Source organism: Petaurus breviceps, unplaced genomic scaffold (genome assembly GCF_028583685.1).
Source record: "Petaurus breviceps papuanus isolate PSGF00001 unplaced genomic scaffold, PetGlider_PUasm1.0 138, whole genome shotgun sequence".
Classification (NCBI taxonomy): Eukaryota; Metazoa; Chordata; class Mammalia; order Diprotodontia; family Petauridae; genus Petaurus; species Petaurus breviceps.
This window is the reverse complement of record NW_027185694.1, coordinates 1,084,160-1,099,847: the sequence shown is the minus strand read 5'-3', so window position 1 is coordinate 1,099,847 and position 15,688 is coordinate 1,084,160. Positions and strand designations below refer to the sequence as shown.

The 15,688-nt window shown below is 37.2% G+C and overlaps 1 protein-coding gene across 2 annotated transcripts in view; it reads left to right on the top strand.

The window, feature by feature from the left end:
• Window positions 1–15,688, top strand: part of NTRK2 (neurotrophic receptor tyrosine kinase 2) — a 428,347-nt gene that overhangs the window by 111,112 nt on the left and 301,547 nt on the right. For both annotated transcript variants that reach the window (XM_069105060.1, XM_069105064.1), the window contains exons 9-10: window positions 10,470–10,511; window positions 13,439–13,539. In XM_069105060.1, the coding sequence (XP_068961161.1) occupies window positions 10,470–10,511; window positions 13,439–13,539 (143 nt within the window). The remainder of the gene's footprint in view (window positions 1–10,469; window positions 10,512–13,438; window positions 13,540–15,688) is intronic.

Below are 15,688 nucleotides of genomic sequence, written 5' to 3'. Positions count from 1 at the left end.
TCTTGCTTGGGGCACAGTCTACACTACAAAGATGGTAGTTAAAATATTTTTAAAGTCTGAGTTCTCTAAATATTATAATTGCCAAGCATTCCTTCTTTCTAATTTCTTTTATTTTAATTTTTATTGATTGCTTTCGTTTTTACATCAGCTATAATACCCAATATGTCCCTCTCTTTCTCTCCCAGAGTTTTTCCATTCCTTATAATAAAGAATGCCTAAAAAAGGGGGAAAAAGTTTCATTCATTAAACTAACCAATATATCAACTATGTCTGGGATTATTTGTAGCATTTTATACCTATTTTCTTTTTTAATTACATTTTTTCAATTAACGAGTATTTATTTTCTTTCCTGCCTACTTCAGCATGCTCCCCCCACCCCAAACCCAGACCCTTGTAGCAAATATGCATAGTTAAGCAAAACAAATTCCCACATTGTTCATGTCCAAGAATGTATGCCTTGTTCGGCATATTGAGTTCATTGCCTCTCTGTCAGGAAGTGGGTAGCATTCTTCATCATCTCCTTTCTCAGGTTATACAGGGTCATAGATTCAGAGCTTCAAGGGACCTTGGAAGTGATCTAGGCCAACCTTACCATTTTACAGATGAGGAAACTGAGGCAAACAGGGTTAATTGACTCACCCAGAATCAAGTGACTTGTGTCTGAGTTAGGATTTGAACTCAGGACTTTGTGACTCCAAATTTACTCTCCCTTCACAATAGCCATTTGATGATTTGTAAGTTACCTGTTCAGCACTGGACATGTTAGCAGCCCAGCCTTGCTTACCTGATCATTGCCATGGTCCACTTCATTTACTATGCTCTGCTGTCTCTCAGGACATTATTGTTCAGTCATTCTGTCATGCCACTTTATCGGGTTTCCTTGGCACTTTCCTAAGGCAGTCAAGGATGTAAGTTTAATTCCCATCTCTCATCCTTACTGCCTCTGTGACCTTGGGTGTGTCACTTAGTCTTTCTAGGTCTCAAGTTTCCTCATCTTTAAAATGAGAAATTTGACTAGGTGATTTTCCATTTCTAAATCTTTCCACTACTTAAAGTCAGTTAGGTCTTTTAATTTAATTAGCACCTTCTGTGTACAGAGAGCATTGTACTGCCTGAAATGATGAGGAGTTCTAGTTCAAAGGGAATAGAAGACATTATCCTACCCTTTAAAAATATCTCACAATCTTAAGAGGAGAGGAGAGGGACAGGGAATAGGAAGATTATAAATCTTAAAAAGCTGCAAAAATAAATGAGAATAAATATAAAACTTTTGCATAGACTTAACATCAATCTTAGTGTAAGATTATTCCTTGAGCAGCATCTCATATTGTAGAGGTTTCATACAAAAGAATACCTTTGTTTCTGAGATCTTATTTTGCCATTAATGAGGAGTAAAGGTTTATTTTTTATTTTTTTATCTTATGCTATTAAGTAAGTATCAAAAAAACAAACAAACCCATACCCATCATAGAAGGCAAACATGTCTGTTGGAGAATTTCTTAGCCTGGATTCCAAGAACTATTGGGTCTGCTAGACTAGAGGTCAGATGAAGTTAGTAGCTAAAATGAAAGGGAAAGAAGTTTATTAACATACTAAAGGAGAATGCTTGCTGATTGTGGTCGTCTCCCCCACTCCTTGCAAAGCTTCAGTGTGTTTACCTTTTCAGGACCTTTTATGATACATAGCCAATCAGTGGCATCCTGTGGCAGGTAAGCGAAGCTTAAGTAACCAATGGTTGCTAGGTTCCCATATTTGGAAAGGTTATTACTGGAATCAACAGCACCTCCCAGATCTGATGATCACAAAAATATTGGGGGAAAAAACGTGGAAACATTTTCAGGTTGCAGTATAGATTTTTTTGTGGTAGATGAGGGGGCCTTGTCAGCATATCGTGCTCAAAATAGAGGTTCTAAATTATATACAACCTTTATAGCATAGCGCTGCCCTCCCTCCACTATAGTCATTTGATGATTTGCCCAGCATTGCTTAACTCATCATTGCCTTGGTCTTATCTCACTCAGAGGATAAGAATGTGCAAGTCTGACTTTGCCCTCTAGTCACTGATTAGGAAGGAAAGAAGGAGTATATCCACAGGGGAGGAATTAGCTAGAGTAGGTCCCTTGGGGTTTCACTCCTTCTACCTAAGCAGGTAACACACAGCTATAGAAATACTGAAGCTAATTTCACATATCTGGGTCCTGGTGGCCAGCTCCTTTCTTACCTGAAGGAGAAATAGCTGTTCAATAGCCAGAGTTAAAAAAAGTAAAACTCTTGGTTTGTGATTACTCTGTACCCACATGCCAGAGAAATTCATCTTGGGCATTTGAGAATATGTCTATTAAATTGTTTTATATTACTGAGAAAATGGCATGTTGGAAATGATAGCAATGTATGGTAGATCAAGTTCATTGATTTCACAAACCTTCTGTTTCTGTTGATTATCTTTCTGTCTTTGACTTGATTCATTGACAGAACTTGTTAGATGCCAATCAAGACAACATCATTGCCCTGGAGTTGTTCATTGAGTTTTAAATATATCTGAGGATATTGAGGGGAGAGGGAGAGGGAAGAGGAATCGGAGATGAAAATGGAACAGAAGGTGAAAGGGAAAGTGGGAAGCAAGAGGGGAGGGAAGGAGATGGGGGAGACAGAGAAAGGGGGTAAAGGGAAGTGAAAAGGAGAAAGGAGGAGGAAGAAGAGGAGGATGAGAAGGAGGGGGGAGGGGGAGAGAGAGAGAACGGGTAAGAATTTGTGTGCATGCACAGGGTAAAGGCGCTTTAGGCAGGTGGAAGCAAGAATGTATGTGTTGAATTCCTTAAGCTGAATTCTTCAGTTTGTGGACTCTAAGTAGTAGATGACAGGTAAAGAGCATGGGTTATTCGAGGTCTCTTCTAAGGTTGTTATGTATCTTATTTAGCTTACAGGCAAAAATTAAAAAAAAAACTTGTCCTAGATGAAATTGATCCAAGGTGTAGCTATAGTTGCAATTTGATCCTACATATGTTAAAAGCACTTTGGTGAACATGAGACTGTGCATGACTGCTGAGTGGAGAATATGGTTAATCAGTGAGATTGTACATATCTCTTTGAAACAGAAATTAGTGGATATGGTGAGCATCAGATTTAGATTCTGAGATGATGAGGGAAATGTGACAGGCGTCTCTGGTCAGATGGTGCTGGCTCTGCCATTTCTTGAAAACTTAAATTTCTCATGAACAGGAGGATGATTTACAGATAAACTAGAAGACTTCAGACCTTACATCCAAATAGCATGCCTATACTAATGTATCCTTATTTGAGGCATTACATTTTCTTACATTGAATAAATTAGATAAATATCTATCATACTGATTAAGGTAGAGTCAAAGGGTACTTTGACTTTTGAAACTTGCTACCTTTGTAACCTTGGACAAGTCACGTAATCTCACTGGCACTCAATTTAAACATCTGTAAAATGAAGGGGTTGTAGTAAATTATCTCTGAGATTCCTTCTAGTTCCAAATCTATGACCCTATTTATTATCTTTTAGGGCAGTTAGCTAATACAACAAATAGAGTGCCAGGGCTGGAGTTAGGAAGATGTGAGTTCAAATCTGGTCTCAGACACTTACTAGATATATGACCCTCGGCAAGACAACCATGTCTACCTCAGTTTCCTCATCTGTAAAATGTGTTGGAGAAGGAAATGGCACCACTTAAGTATTTTTGCCAAGAAAATCTCGAATGGGGTCACTAAGTCCAACATCACTGAAATGACTGAACGACAACACCAATGATCCTTTGATTAGTACTGTAAAAACCTATTAAAATAAATGGGAGGTAGTATGACTTTTACTTTCTATTAGTTCCCCAGCAGTAATTTCTTTTTGCAAACTGCTTGCATATCAGGAAAAAAAAAACCTACGAATGTCAGGAAACATTCCCCTTCTCTAGTCCCAAAATGTAGGGTACAATTCTTGAGGGCAGGGACTGGCTTTCACTTTGTCTTTGTAACCCTACAGCCTAGTACTATGCCCAAAGCACTGCAGGTACTTAAGTGAATGCTTCTTGAATTGGATTATGTTAGAAGATATTTTATTAAGATAATAATGGGGGCAGCTAGGTGGCTCAGTGAATACAGCACTGATCCTGAAGTCAGGAGGATCTGAGTTCAAATCTGATCCCAGATACTTGATAGTTAACTAGCTGTGTGACCTTGGACAAGTCACTTAGCCCCAATTGCCCAGCCTTCCCCCCTCCAAAAAAAAAAAAAGGTAATAATCCTTTGGATAGACCAGTAATTGTATCATTTATATTTGACCCTGAAGAGCAAAATCAGTGCATGTAGTTCCAAGAAGCTAAATTTATTCATTCAACAAACATTTTTAAAGAAGCCAATTGATTCAGTAATATATGTAAAATACTTTGCAAACCTCAAAGCACTATATAAAATTCGTTTTTATTGTTATTCCTGTCCACAGAGATTCACTATTTCCATTCAGTTTAGTTGTAATTTATGATAGGCTTGTTATTGTCAAGACTGTATGGCATCCTGGATAGAGAACCAGCCTTAGAGTCAGAAGTCAGAAGACTCTGATACCTACTGGCTCTCACACCCTGAGTAGTCCTTTTCAATTCTCCCAAATGTGGGGATTGTGAAAATGTTAAGTTCGCCTGATTCCTCTTTCAGGCTTTTTACCAACTCTTGTTTCATCACACCAGAGCAAGATGTGTGCCACAGGAGAAGCAGCCAGTTCAGTCTGCATTTCTGCTTTAAATACCTGAGTATGTCCTAAAGAGTATGGTTAGGACTTAGATTTATAATTATGATAATTAAGATTTATACTTAAATAGCTTTTTGTGTCCCAGGAGCACTAATGTTAATTAATTATGCTTCAGAAAGCTCCTATGAAGTTGGCAAAGAGAATGCTATTATTTTATCTGTCTTTTGGAAGAGTTATTTGATGTAGGAAAAGTTAGTTGACTCTCCCAGTGCTACAAAGCAAGCAAGTGTCAGAAATGCGCATGAAACCCAGGTGGCCTGAGCCTCCAGCTCTGGTATTGAATAATATTACTAAGAGAAGCTTCTACTGAGGAAGGGAGGAGGGAAGCATAGTGAAAGTGAGGGGCAGCCTCCAAGTCAAGAAGTTTTACCTCAGAGGGATATTGGCTTGCAAACACTGGGCAAGGTTCTTAGCATCTCATTGTCCTAGGCAACTTTCTAAGATTCATTTGAGGAACAGGTGCTGATTTAGGTTGGCAGAGAGAATGCCCTATATCAGTGAAATCACATTTCTGCTATGAGATGGAGACAGAGAGACACACAGAAATAGAAACAGAGGTATGAGGGGGGGGAAAGAGGAGAAGAGGAGGAGGAGGAGAGGAGAAGGAAGAGGAAAAGGAGGAGGAAAAAGAAAAGGAGGAGGAGGAAAGGCAAAAAGCTAGATTATAGAATCGTAGATTTAGAGAGGGGAAGGGATCTTAGATGTCATATAATTCAACTCCCCAATGTTACAGAGATAGAAAACTTTAGATTTATACCTTAAGGAACATTTTTCATAGAGCAGTGAAGGGATAGTTGAAAAGAACAGTTCATTGTTGATTTATTGTTCTGTTGTTTTATCATATGGATGTTTGAAAAGGTTTTTTTTTTAATTCTACTAAACAAAATCTGAATTGAAATGAAAGAGATTTTTTTTCAGGGCATTTGCAGTACACTAAGAGCATGAAGAAGAAAACAGATGTTTCTTTTAGTTATATATTGTTTGGCTTTCTTGTTTTGGCTGTTATTTATACCTTGGCAATGGAATGGAAGATACATCCCTCTGTCATGCCATCTCTCTTCCAAAAATAGCATTTTTTCATCCTACAAGTATGTTTTTCTTTGAAATCCAGGAGTTTTCCAGGCATAAGTTTTTTTTAAAATAAGATATAGAAGAAATTGAAAGGCCTTGGCTAGGGTAATAAAAAGAGCTAATGTAAATAGTTCTGTGGGTTTCTTAAAATTTTCCTATATCAGTTATTTACTTTGGAATTAAGATAATGATGGTTGGATTTGCCTCATCCCCAGCACCCTAGGTTTTTTGCATCCCTTACACACACTGGTGCTTAATTAATGTTTTGTTAAATCAAATTGAATTTGGGGTTGAACTGTGGGAGCCTTAGTTTAGGGATAGGGATTACACTTGGACCTTTGTTTTCATGGATGTCAGAGACTCCCATTGAGGAAGGTTCTCTGCCAATGCAAGTTGGCATCTTCCCTACAAAACTTATAGTACTAGAGAAATGCCTAAAGCACAGAGATGTCGAGTGATTTGCCTAGGGTCAGACAGCCCATATGTTTTGTAAGCATGTCAGCAGTCTAAATGTCCAAGAGATCCCTTGGAGGTGGGTTACAATATAATTAAGGGTACCAGTGGAAGTTATTTCTTCTTTCTTGTAGAGGTTCTCAGGACAGTAACTGAATCCCACGGAATAGTAACTGAATCCCACTCCCCCTCCGCCCCTTTGCCAGCACTAAATATTAGTTCCTCCATTGGAAGGTCAAGAAAAGCTGTCAAGCCAGTTAGGCTGTTGCCTGAACAAAATCATTTTTTTTTTCAGAAAATAGAATTTGGCCATCAGAAAAAGTACCTTTTATATTCTATTATATTAATATTACCTATTTATATTATGTATATATAAATAGCATTTCATGTTATTTTATGTAATCATACTTTGGCAATACAAATAATTGCTTAATAGTTGGGTAGAACCAACCTGGTCCTATTACCTCTTTGTTGAGTTTTTTGGATGATTTTCATTATTCTTTTAGTGGGGTAGTGGAACTTTTCCATATTTTCTTCCAGGGGCCCATGGTTCAAATATGCCATTGGCCAGCAGTAGGACCTTGGTCAGTTCTGTTACCTGCAAAATGTGAGGGTTGGCCTGTCCCTTCCAGCTCTATGTCTATCATCTCACTCTTACATAAATCTTTAGAGTTGGATTAATCAGAACTATTATGTGTTACCTTCAGCTGCCAGAAACTGAACTTTCACACTTCGGATGAGCAGCCAGCCTACTTTTTCATGGCAGCGTATTTTATTCAGATGAGAATAATAGAAGTCTATTCCCCAGTCCTAATTCTCTCCTTTCCTCTCTATAGGATTCTCTTCCCTCACCCCCATTCTCATTTAGATATTCCCAATGCTTCTTCATTACTATTTATGGAGCTCCTACAAATCCTTATGGGTTTCCTGAAAAAAGTAACTTAGCAAATCATTAGTTTTTCTAGTCCTTTGCTATCCCGATTGTCAAATTGACTACTATAGTAAATGATTTATTTTGTTATACCTTAGGTTAAGGATCAGTCAATTTGAAACAAGTAAAAAGGTAATGATACAACTACCTGTCCAGGATGTCATCTGGATGGTCACTGCAGCTGGATTTTTAAAACAAACACAATTACTTTGGGATGCTAATGGAGACTTTTTATCTATATGAGCCTCAAAGAGAATGATAGTGGTGACATTGCAAGCCTTGCAGAATAAACATAAATGAAGGTTTCATTTGATTTAACTCTTGCTGGAGGCAAACTAATGGGTTTGAATAAAACTGATGACCTGCTCTAGTCTTAGTAACATTGTTCCCATAAGCTCCATCTCCAAAGGTCTTTCCCCAATGTGGCAGATGCCCTAGACTAGGACTTTCAGAATAGCAACAGGTGTTTCCTTTATAAGGGGTGTCTGTCTTTGCCAGACTCAGCACAGTGAGTGTGCTGGGGGGGTGGGGGAGGGAGGAGAAAGTACCATGTTCTAGACAATTTCTTCTAGTTTCATAATTTCATGCTAAATTTAGATGCCATTGCCAAGAAAGCGAAGTGACAGTAGTTTTTATGGAGCTAGAAAAACTGAGTTAGAAAATAGAGTGTCTCTCAGAAAGTATAGATATGGCTTCGTTATCTTGACTGTTTATGGTAGGCAAAACTTGCATTTAGAGATGATTCATAGCAGGAGGAAAGGACAAATTTTGAAAGAAAAATTGATAACAAAAATGCAGAGACAGGGAATTATACTGCAAAACTAAAGGCTGATCTGTCTGTTTTTAAGTCTGTATCTCAAAATTCCCTCTTATTTTCTTTAAACGACTCTTGCTGGAGCAGATTTGCCACTCCTGAGATTCTTCCCTGTGTGCTGTTTGGGAAATATGTTTATTTTTGGTTCTGCCTTAGTTTGATAAGACTAAAATAAACCTACCTGGTATTTAGTAAGATAGATTAAAATATGACTTAAAGAAAGCTATTCCCAAATCTTCAGAGTATTATTATCTAAAAATGGAAGATTTGTCAGAAACCATTTAAGTTATAAAAGTTGACTGGTTTTTGACTAGAGTAAAGACCGATTACATCAGAGTTGGATAATTTTTTTCTCAGTAAGTTGAATCAGTTCCTGTGATGCTAGACCATTGGAAGAGAAATATGGACTATTCTGAAGGATGTCTTGTGAGCACTGACAATGTCAGAAATTGGCAGAGATAAAGGTGGGGCCAAGGGGAAACATGTCATGGGTCCATTCCATAGATCCTCCAGGGAGAGAGGATTTTGGAATGTTTTCTATGACCATACAATGCTGACTGAATCACAGTAGCAATACCTGTGAACTAAAGCCCAGATATTCTTTGTAAGACTGCAAAAATACCACTCCCCTTCCTAGTTCCACTGATGATGAAATTTTCCTTAATCACGTGTGGCACCAAAGTTCATTTAAACTTTGCTCCCTGAATTTGTAAATGCATAAACCAAGACCCCCCTTTTTGTCTACTATTCCCTGATATCTTAGCTTCTTGAGGGTCAGGACTGTCTCACTTTCATATTTCTATCACCAGGACATAGCATAGTACTTAGTAGATAGTAGAGACCTTATAATTATTAACTGATTGATCGATTAATTGAATGTGTGAGGCAGTGAAATTTATTAAGAATTTAGGTACACAGTTCTTTTATCAAGTAGTTCCCTAAACAGAACTTGTTATGTCATTGAAAGATAGGATAAACATTCTAAGGTTTTTAACTCCTCCATTTGGTTCGTGTTCTAAACATTTCCTCCCTCCTAGAGAATAAATATATAGGAATGAAACTTTGTTCTTATTTTGATTTTAAAAATATAGTTATAATATCTGTCATATTTGAAAAGAGTACAATTGATTTCTGAGAATTTAAGATTTGTAAGAATTGATTTATAAGCTTTGCCTTTTCAGCTTCAAAAACATTTTTTCCAGTCATTTCCATGTTAAACATTTTTACAAAGGTTTCCATATAGATCTAGCTGGAGAATAAATCACATATGCTTCAATCACCTGTTGCCATTTTACAAAAAAAAAGAATTTACTAACACCCTGTGATAATAGCTTAAAATACAATTCTCCAAGTCCTGTGATATCTTCAAAGGAGAAACAAAATCAAACAGATTTTGAAACAACAAATCAAGCTGATGATCTTCTACTACTCGTCTTATTATTTTGAAACTCATTTTGTTTCACTTTAGTTCTTTAAGTTTTCATGTTTTCAGGGGTGTAGACCCTCCATTCATGATTTTGCTTGCAAGCCTTCCATACTTTAGTTGGCAGTATATAGATGTTATGCCTGAAAATATTCATTTCCCCAGGGGTTACTTGTCTGTGCTTCAGTTGACCCAGTCCTCAGACAATGGGCACAACATCCGTCACAGGGTCTGTAATCCAAGTTTGATAGGACCAATCAGAGAATGTGCCATCTTTGGCATAAATTTGGAACAGCCATGGTCTCCTCTATGCCAAGTTAGAGCATCAGAGGATCACTTTAATAGAGGAATTCCTTCCCAGAAAATAATTATTTACAATCACTTTTTCTAAATAAATAATATCAGTAAATCTGTTGTTAATTTCCTGTATTTTAACTATTTTAGTCTCAGGGTTTGACAAATAGAATGTATTCAGTTTAGGGAACCACAATGAAGCTAAAGCATAGAGTAAATGTGAACTTTCATTATGGTTAGAGTGTTCAAGGCTGCATTTGTAGGTCTTAATCATGTACCTATGTATGTAAACAAATAAAATTTGGTTAACAAGAACAGCAACAAAACACCTCTACAGGGATAAGTAAAGGCAGCTAGACAATTGCTGCTTGTATTTGAAACAGGAGGACTAAAATAACAAATAAAATTACAATTACAATTAGAATAATTATGGTATAGAAAGAACGGATTATTTATTGCTTATGCTTTCATTTGCCATTATGTTTCCAGCCCCCTTCACCCCAGTAATAAATGATCCCTTTGTTCTTTTGGGTAGAACTTTAATGTGAAGGAAAGATGGCTAATGTTGGCATCCCTTGCAAAAGAGTATCATTGAATATAGACTTAGAAGCATAGTTAGCCTTTTTGGATGTTAGGAGGTCAGTAAAGACTAGCAACCTTGTAACTCCAAAATGTGTATTTATAAACTTTTCTTTTCTTTTTGTTCTGTTTTGCTGTTTAGGTACAGACCCAAATTACGATATTGACCTTTATGGTGGCTATGGTATTTTCTTTTCTGAATTTTTTTTTTTTGCAGAAAATGTATGATTAAAATGAAATCTGTCAAACTAAAAGATGAACTATTACACTCAGTTAAACATACATCCCAACTGCAATATGATTTTAGAATAATGCTTTAATATCAATGAACCATTTTATGCTGTTTTATTTCAAGTTTAAAAGCATGCAAACGGTGCTTTTCCCCTCCTACTGAGAAATTGCAAATTAATGTTGTATTGTAGAAAGAACACTTGATCCTCAGAGTAGTTGAACTCAGAAGTCCTGAATTCTAGTTCTTCGTTCTAACTCCTAACTACAATTGTACGATCTTGTTCAAATCATTATCCTTCTTGGGTCCTCAGTTTCCTTATTAACCAATCAATGAACAATTATCTATTAAGTGCTCCCTATGTGCCAGGCACTCTTCTAGCCACTGGGAATACAAGTACAAAGAATCAGTAAAAATGAAGGGGTTGGGCTAAATTTCTTTTAAGTTTCTTTCCAGATCCAAAATCCTGTGACCTTGTACATCTCTTTTGGCCAATTGGGGCCACCACAGAACATTAATTAAATCCCAGCAAATTCCAGATCTTATATTTCATATTATTACTAAAAATAAACAAGCAAACAGAGAAAAGTCCATGGCAGAAAAGAAGGTTAAGACAAAACAGGAAAGAAATTGACTGTATTGTATTTTGATAGTGTAATTGAAGAAAAGGGTTGTATTTTTCCTGAGTGTGAAAGCTCTTCTTTAATACGGTTCCAAACCACCCCTGTATTCTGGGATGGGTTCTAGCTAAATGGGATGAATTGCTGGGGGAAGCTGGTTCATGATTTGACAGTTGCCAAAGATGCTTAAAATATTGCTGTTTTGTGCCATTATTGTATGTTACCCAACTGAAGCTCTTTTCACTTGGGAATCATGTTGCCTTAAGCTGTTTTGAATTTATTCAGGAAGTCATTTTTCCCTCCCTCCTTTCTCTTTAAAAGGGGGATAAGAATTATTAGAGGGGTGTTTTGGATGATTTTCTGCACGAGTTGCTTTGTGATGTGAATTGCGTGTACATATTTGTACAAATACATGTAAATTTATATATTTATATATACATATATCTCTGTGCATATATGCATATATAGTTTTTAAGGTCCTGGAATAATTTATAATTGTAATTTCTGGGGGGGGGGGAATTAAGGGAGGTAGGGGATTGGGGAAAATGCGCAAATTATGACCTAAATGTTTCTTTTATATTTCTGAATCATGTTGCTGGTCTCTTTTCCAGGAACTTAAAACTTTTCTTTTTAAAAAACCATCATCTTGGCCCCAGACTGTATTTTTTTCAGTCATCCTTTGGGTCAGAATACCATATTCTGAAAGCTGTTGGTTCACTCTTGGCATGCTTTAACCTCCCATCCTCTGGATCCAGTGAGCTGTTGGAAATAGTAGGACAGAATACAACAATATTGGATCAGATTTGATGAGGAAAATTATTGGGTCTTAAGCCCATAAAGGTGCCTTGAATGAGACTAATTCTTTGAATAATTAAATATGAACTGACTAGACTAAGCCAAAGAGACAGGGTAGTGGAGTGGGAAAAGCCCTGGACAGAACACTGCATTCTTGTCCTGTTTCTGACACCATCGAGGTGATTTTAGGCAAAGTTCTTTACCCTTCAAGGCTTCAGTTTACTTGTCTGTAAAATGAAGAGGTGGGCAGGGGCTTGGATAAAATATTCTTAAAGGACTCAGTATATGATAGTTCTAGAATATTCTATATAATTCTGATATTTGCAATTCTAGAAAAGAGTAAGCTTTTCCCCTTATGGATTATATTTAAATTCCAGAGAAAACTATGCTAAAACAAAATTATATTACATTACCCTGGACCTTTTGGGGACAATTCAGACATAAAATCTAGGAATGTTTTCTTTAGGATTTTGCCAGACCAGTTCCCTTTGTAGTTTGTCCAGTCTTGATCAAAGACATTTCACCTATATGCTGAAAAAAAGGATATCAGTTAAAACACAAAACAAAACAAATCTCCCCCCCCCCCTTTTTTAAACCCTGACAGAGTTCCCAAATATTTTCCTTGTTATTTATATTACTGAAGAAAGAAACAAGTAGACCAAGGACAAGATGATGTCTTGTCTTGGAAATGAATTAAGAGACTTTTAAGTTGAAGAAGCATTTGAGTTATAGGACAAATATTTTCTCCAAATACATTAATATATTGGAACAATTTTCCTTTCCTCAAGTAATTCAGAAACCCCCAAACTGACCATTTAGACTTTTGAAAAGTAGAACTCTATCTTTAGGCTAATAACAAACCTTAATGATTTCATTTGGAGTTTTTCTACCTCACCAATTCTTACCTCCTCACTGCCCCCCCCCAACTCCCCAAGCCTCTCCCTCCTAAGGCTTAGAGTCAGGCAATGGGTTTTATAGTTTAAGCTGCCAACTCCTTGTGGGACATAAGTCAAATCACTCCCTGAGCCTCAGTTTCCTCATCTGTAAAATCAGACCCCTGGATTGGATGATCCTTTAGATCTATGAAAGCACGAAAGTTCAATGGCTCTATTGTTCATTAGAATCTCTTTAGCTTTTATTTTGTGTAATGAGTTAATAGCCAAGGTTATCTTACTACGCACAAGGTAAAAAATAACTTGAACTTGACCCATAAAATACTGATAAAAAAAAAAGGCATGGGATGAATAAACTTTTTGGCGCTGTGTCAGCCCAACATTACACTGGATTTATTTAGTAAGTTTAACAATGCCTCTGCTATAAAGAGAATATTCTCAGAAAACTGTCATGCATTTTAGCTGTGCTTCTTGTTTTTACTGAAGGCTTAAAGCTTTGTAGTTATTGGCAGAGTAAAGATAAAATCATTTTTGCTTCTCCCTCCCTCTCACTCTCTTTTCTCTCTATTTTAAGATTATGAGACCACACCAAACGATATTGGAGAAACTACAAATAAAAGTAATCCAATCACTTCAACAGATGTTTCCAACAAAGATAATGAAGATAGCATCACGGTGAGTATACACAGAAGTTTCCTGATTTGGGATTATGCAGACTTATTGATTGAATAGGATAGTGATGCATTTTTTTTTATTATTGTATCATTACCAAGACAGGAAAGATTTTTTTTTCTTCTGATGCATGAGTGTGTACATGCATATGTGTGACACACACTGTAACACAGATACTCCACTGTTTTAATGATTGAAGGGGAAACAACTGATTTCAAAAGAAAATAATGCAAATTTAAAGAAAGTAAGATAGAGACATTTGTGGTGTCAGACAGTGTCAGGAGGATCTGGATTCAAATCTCACCTCCACAGCTTACTAGCTGTGTGACCTTGGGTAAAGCTCTCTGTTTTCCAATTTATAAAATGAAAGGTTCCATGTGCTTATTCCTGGTGTCCTTTGGGCCAACCCATATCCAAATAGGAATCATCTCTATGTATTCAGCAGCCTGTGCCTGAAGACCTCTGGTCCCAGAGAACATGCTTCCTTGGATCACTCTGACAATGAGGAAGCTACTTCTTATGTAAACTCAATAAACACATAACAGCAGCTACTCTTTGCAAAGCATAGTGCAAAATGCCAGGGATACCAAGATTAAGATCTGTCACAGCCCCTGCCCTTAGGGAGCTTCCAAATTTGAAACCTTTCTTTCTGCCACTTCTACTCAGTTGCTGTTACTTCTGCCATTGCTCCTACTCAGTCACGCTGAACAAATCCAACACTGTTTCCAAATATTTGAAGGGATTCTCATCTACAGGCTAACCACGCTCAGTCGGGGTTGTCAATGACCTTTCAACACTTAGCACAGAACCTGGGACATAGTAGGCACTTAATAAATGCCTGTTGATCTCATTTGACTTGACTAAAATGTGGCCCATAGACAGGACTGAACACAATACTTCAGATGTAGTCTGACAAAGGCAGAACTCCTATTTAGCATGTAAAATGACATTGTTTATCATGTCGGCAATAAACCACAGAGAGACCTGGCTTTGGAGTCAGGAAAATCTGGATTTATGACCCTCTTGAGGTGAATACTATTTGCATGATCCTGGGTGAATGATTTCAGTTCTCAAAGGCAGCTCTCTAGGTTTCAGAGCAAGTGCTGATAAGCAAGGGGAGAGGGACTTTAATTATTGGAGATTCTTTACACCAATGGAATCATAGATCCATTCCAAAAAGGGGGAGGGGAAAGAAGACATTTTATTCGATTAGGACTGCCATCATAAGTCTGCTGAGGTCTTTTTTTTTCTTTTTTAAATATTTTTTTCCAATTACATGTAAAAACAATTGCTGAAATCTTTTTGATTCAGATTCTGTTATTTAATAGCTATTCCTCTCAACTTCATGTTATCAACTTATCAACTTGATAAGAGTGACACCTTTGCCATCATCAGAGTCATGGATAAGGGCCAAAGTTCCTTGGGGGCTTCCCACTGGAGATGCTTCCCCAGTTTGATATTTATCTCTGAACTACTTCTTTTCTGGGTTGATTTATTCTGGAACTATTCTCTACTAAGAAGTATTGTGATCTAGACTACACTGATTATGGAAATTCTGGCTGCTTGTGACTCTCCTTGAGACTATTAGAGATATACATAGGAGGTTCCAAGCCAATGTTTTACCAAATTTTTCAGCAATGAGATATACTCCAGATTACTGCTGTTTAAATAATGCCTCACAGTGCAAAATATCTGGGTTAACAGTTAGATTCTGAGCTAGAAAGCCCAAAACAAAGTGGGAAACACAAGTCAGTATCTTCCTTCCTTTCTTCCTTCCTTCCTTCCTTCCTTCCTTCCTTCCTTCCTTCCTTCCTTCCTTCCTTCCTTCCTTCCTTCCTCCCTTTCTTTCTCCTTTCTATCATTATTCCTTTCTTCTCTTTCCCTCTTCTTTCTTTCCTTTTCTTTCTTTCTTTCCTTTTCTTTCTTTCTTTCTTTCTTTCTTTCTTTCTTCCTTCCTTCCTTCCTTCCTTCCTTCCTTCCTTCCTTCCTTCCTTCCTTCCTTTCTTTCTTTCTTCCTTCCTTCCTTCCTTCCTTTCTTCCTTCCTTTCTTCCTTCCTTTCTTTCTCTCTCCCTTCCTGACTCCCCCTCTCTCTCCCTCTCCTCCTTTCTTCTTCTTCTTCTTCTTCTTCTTCTTCTTCTTCTTCTTCTTCTT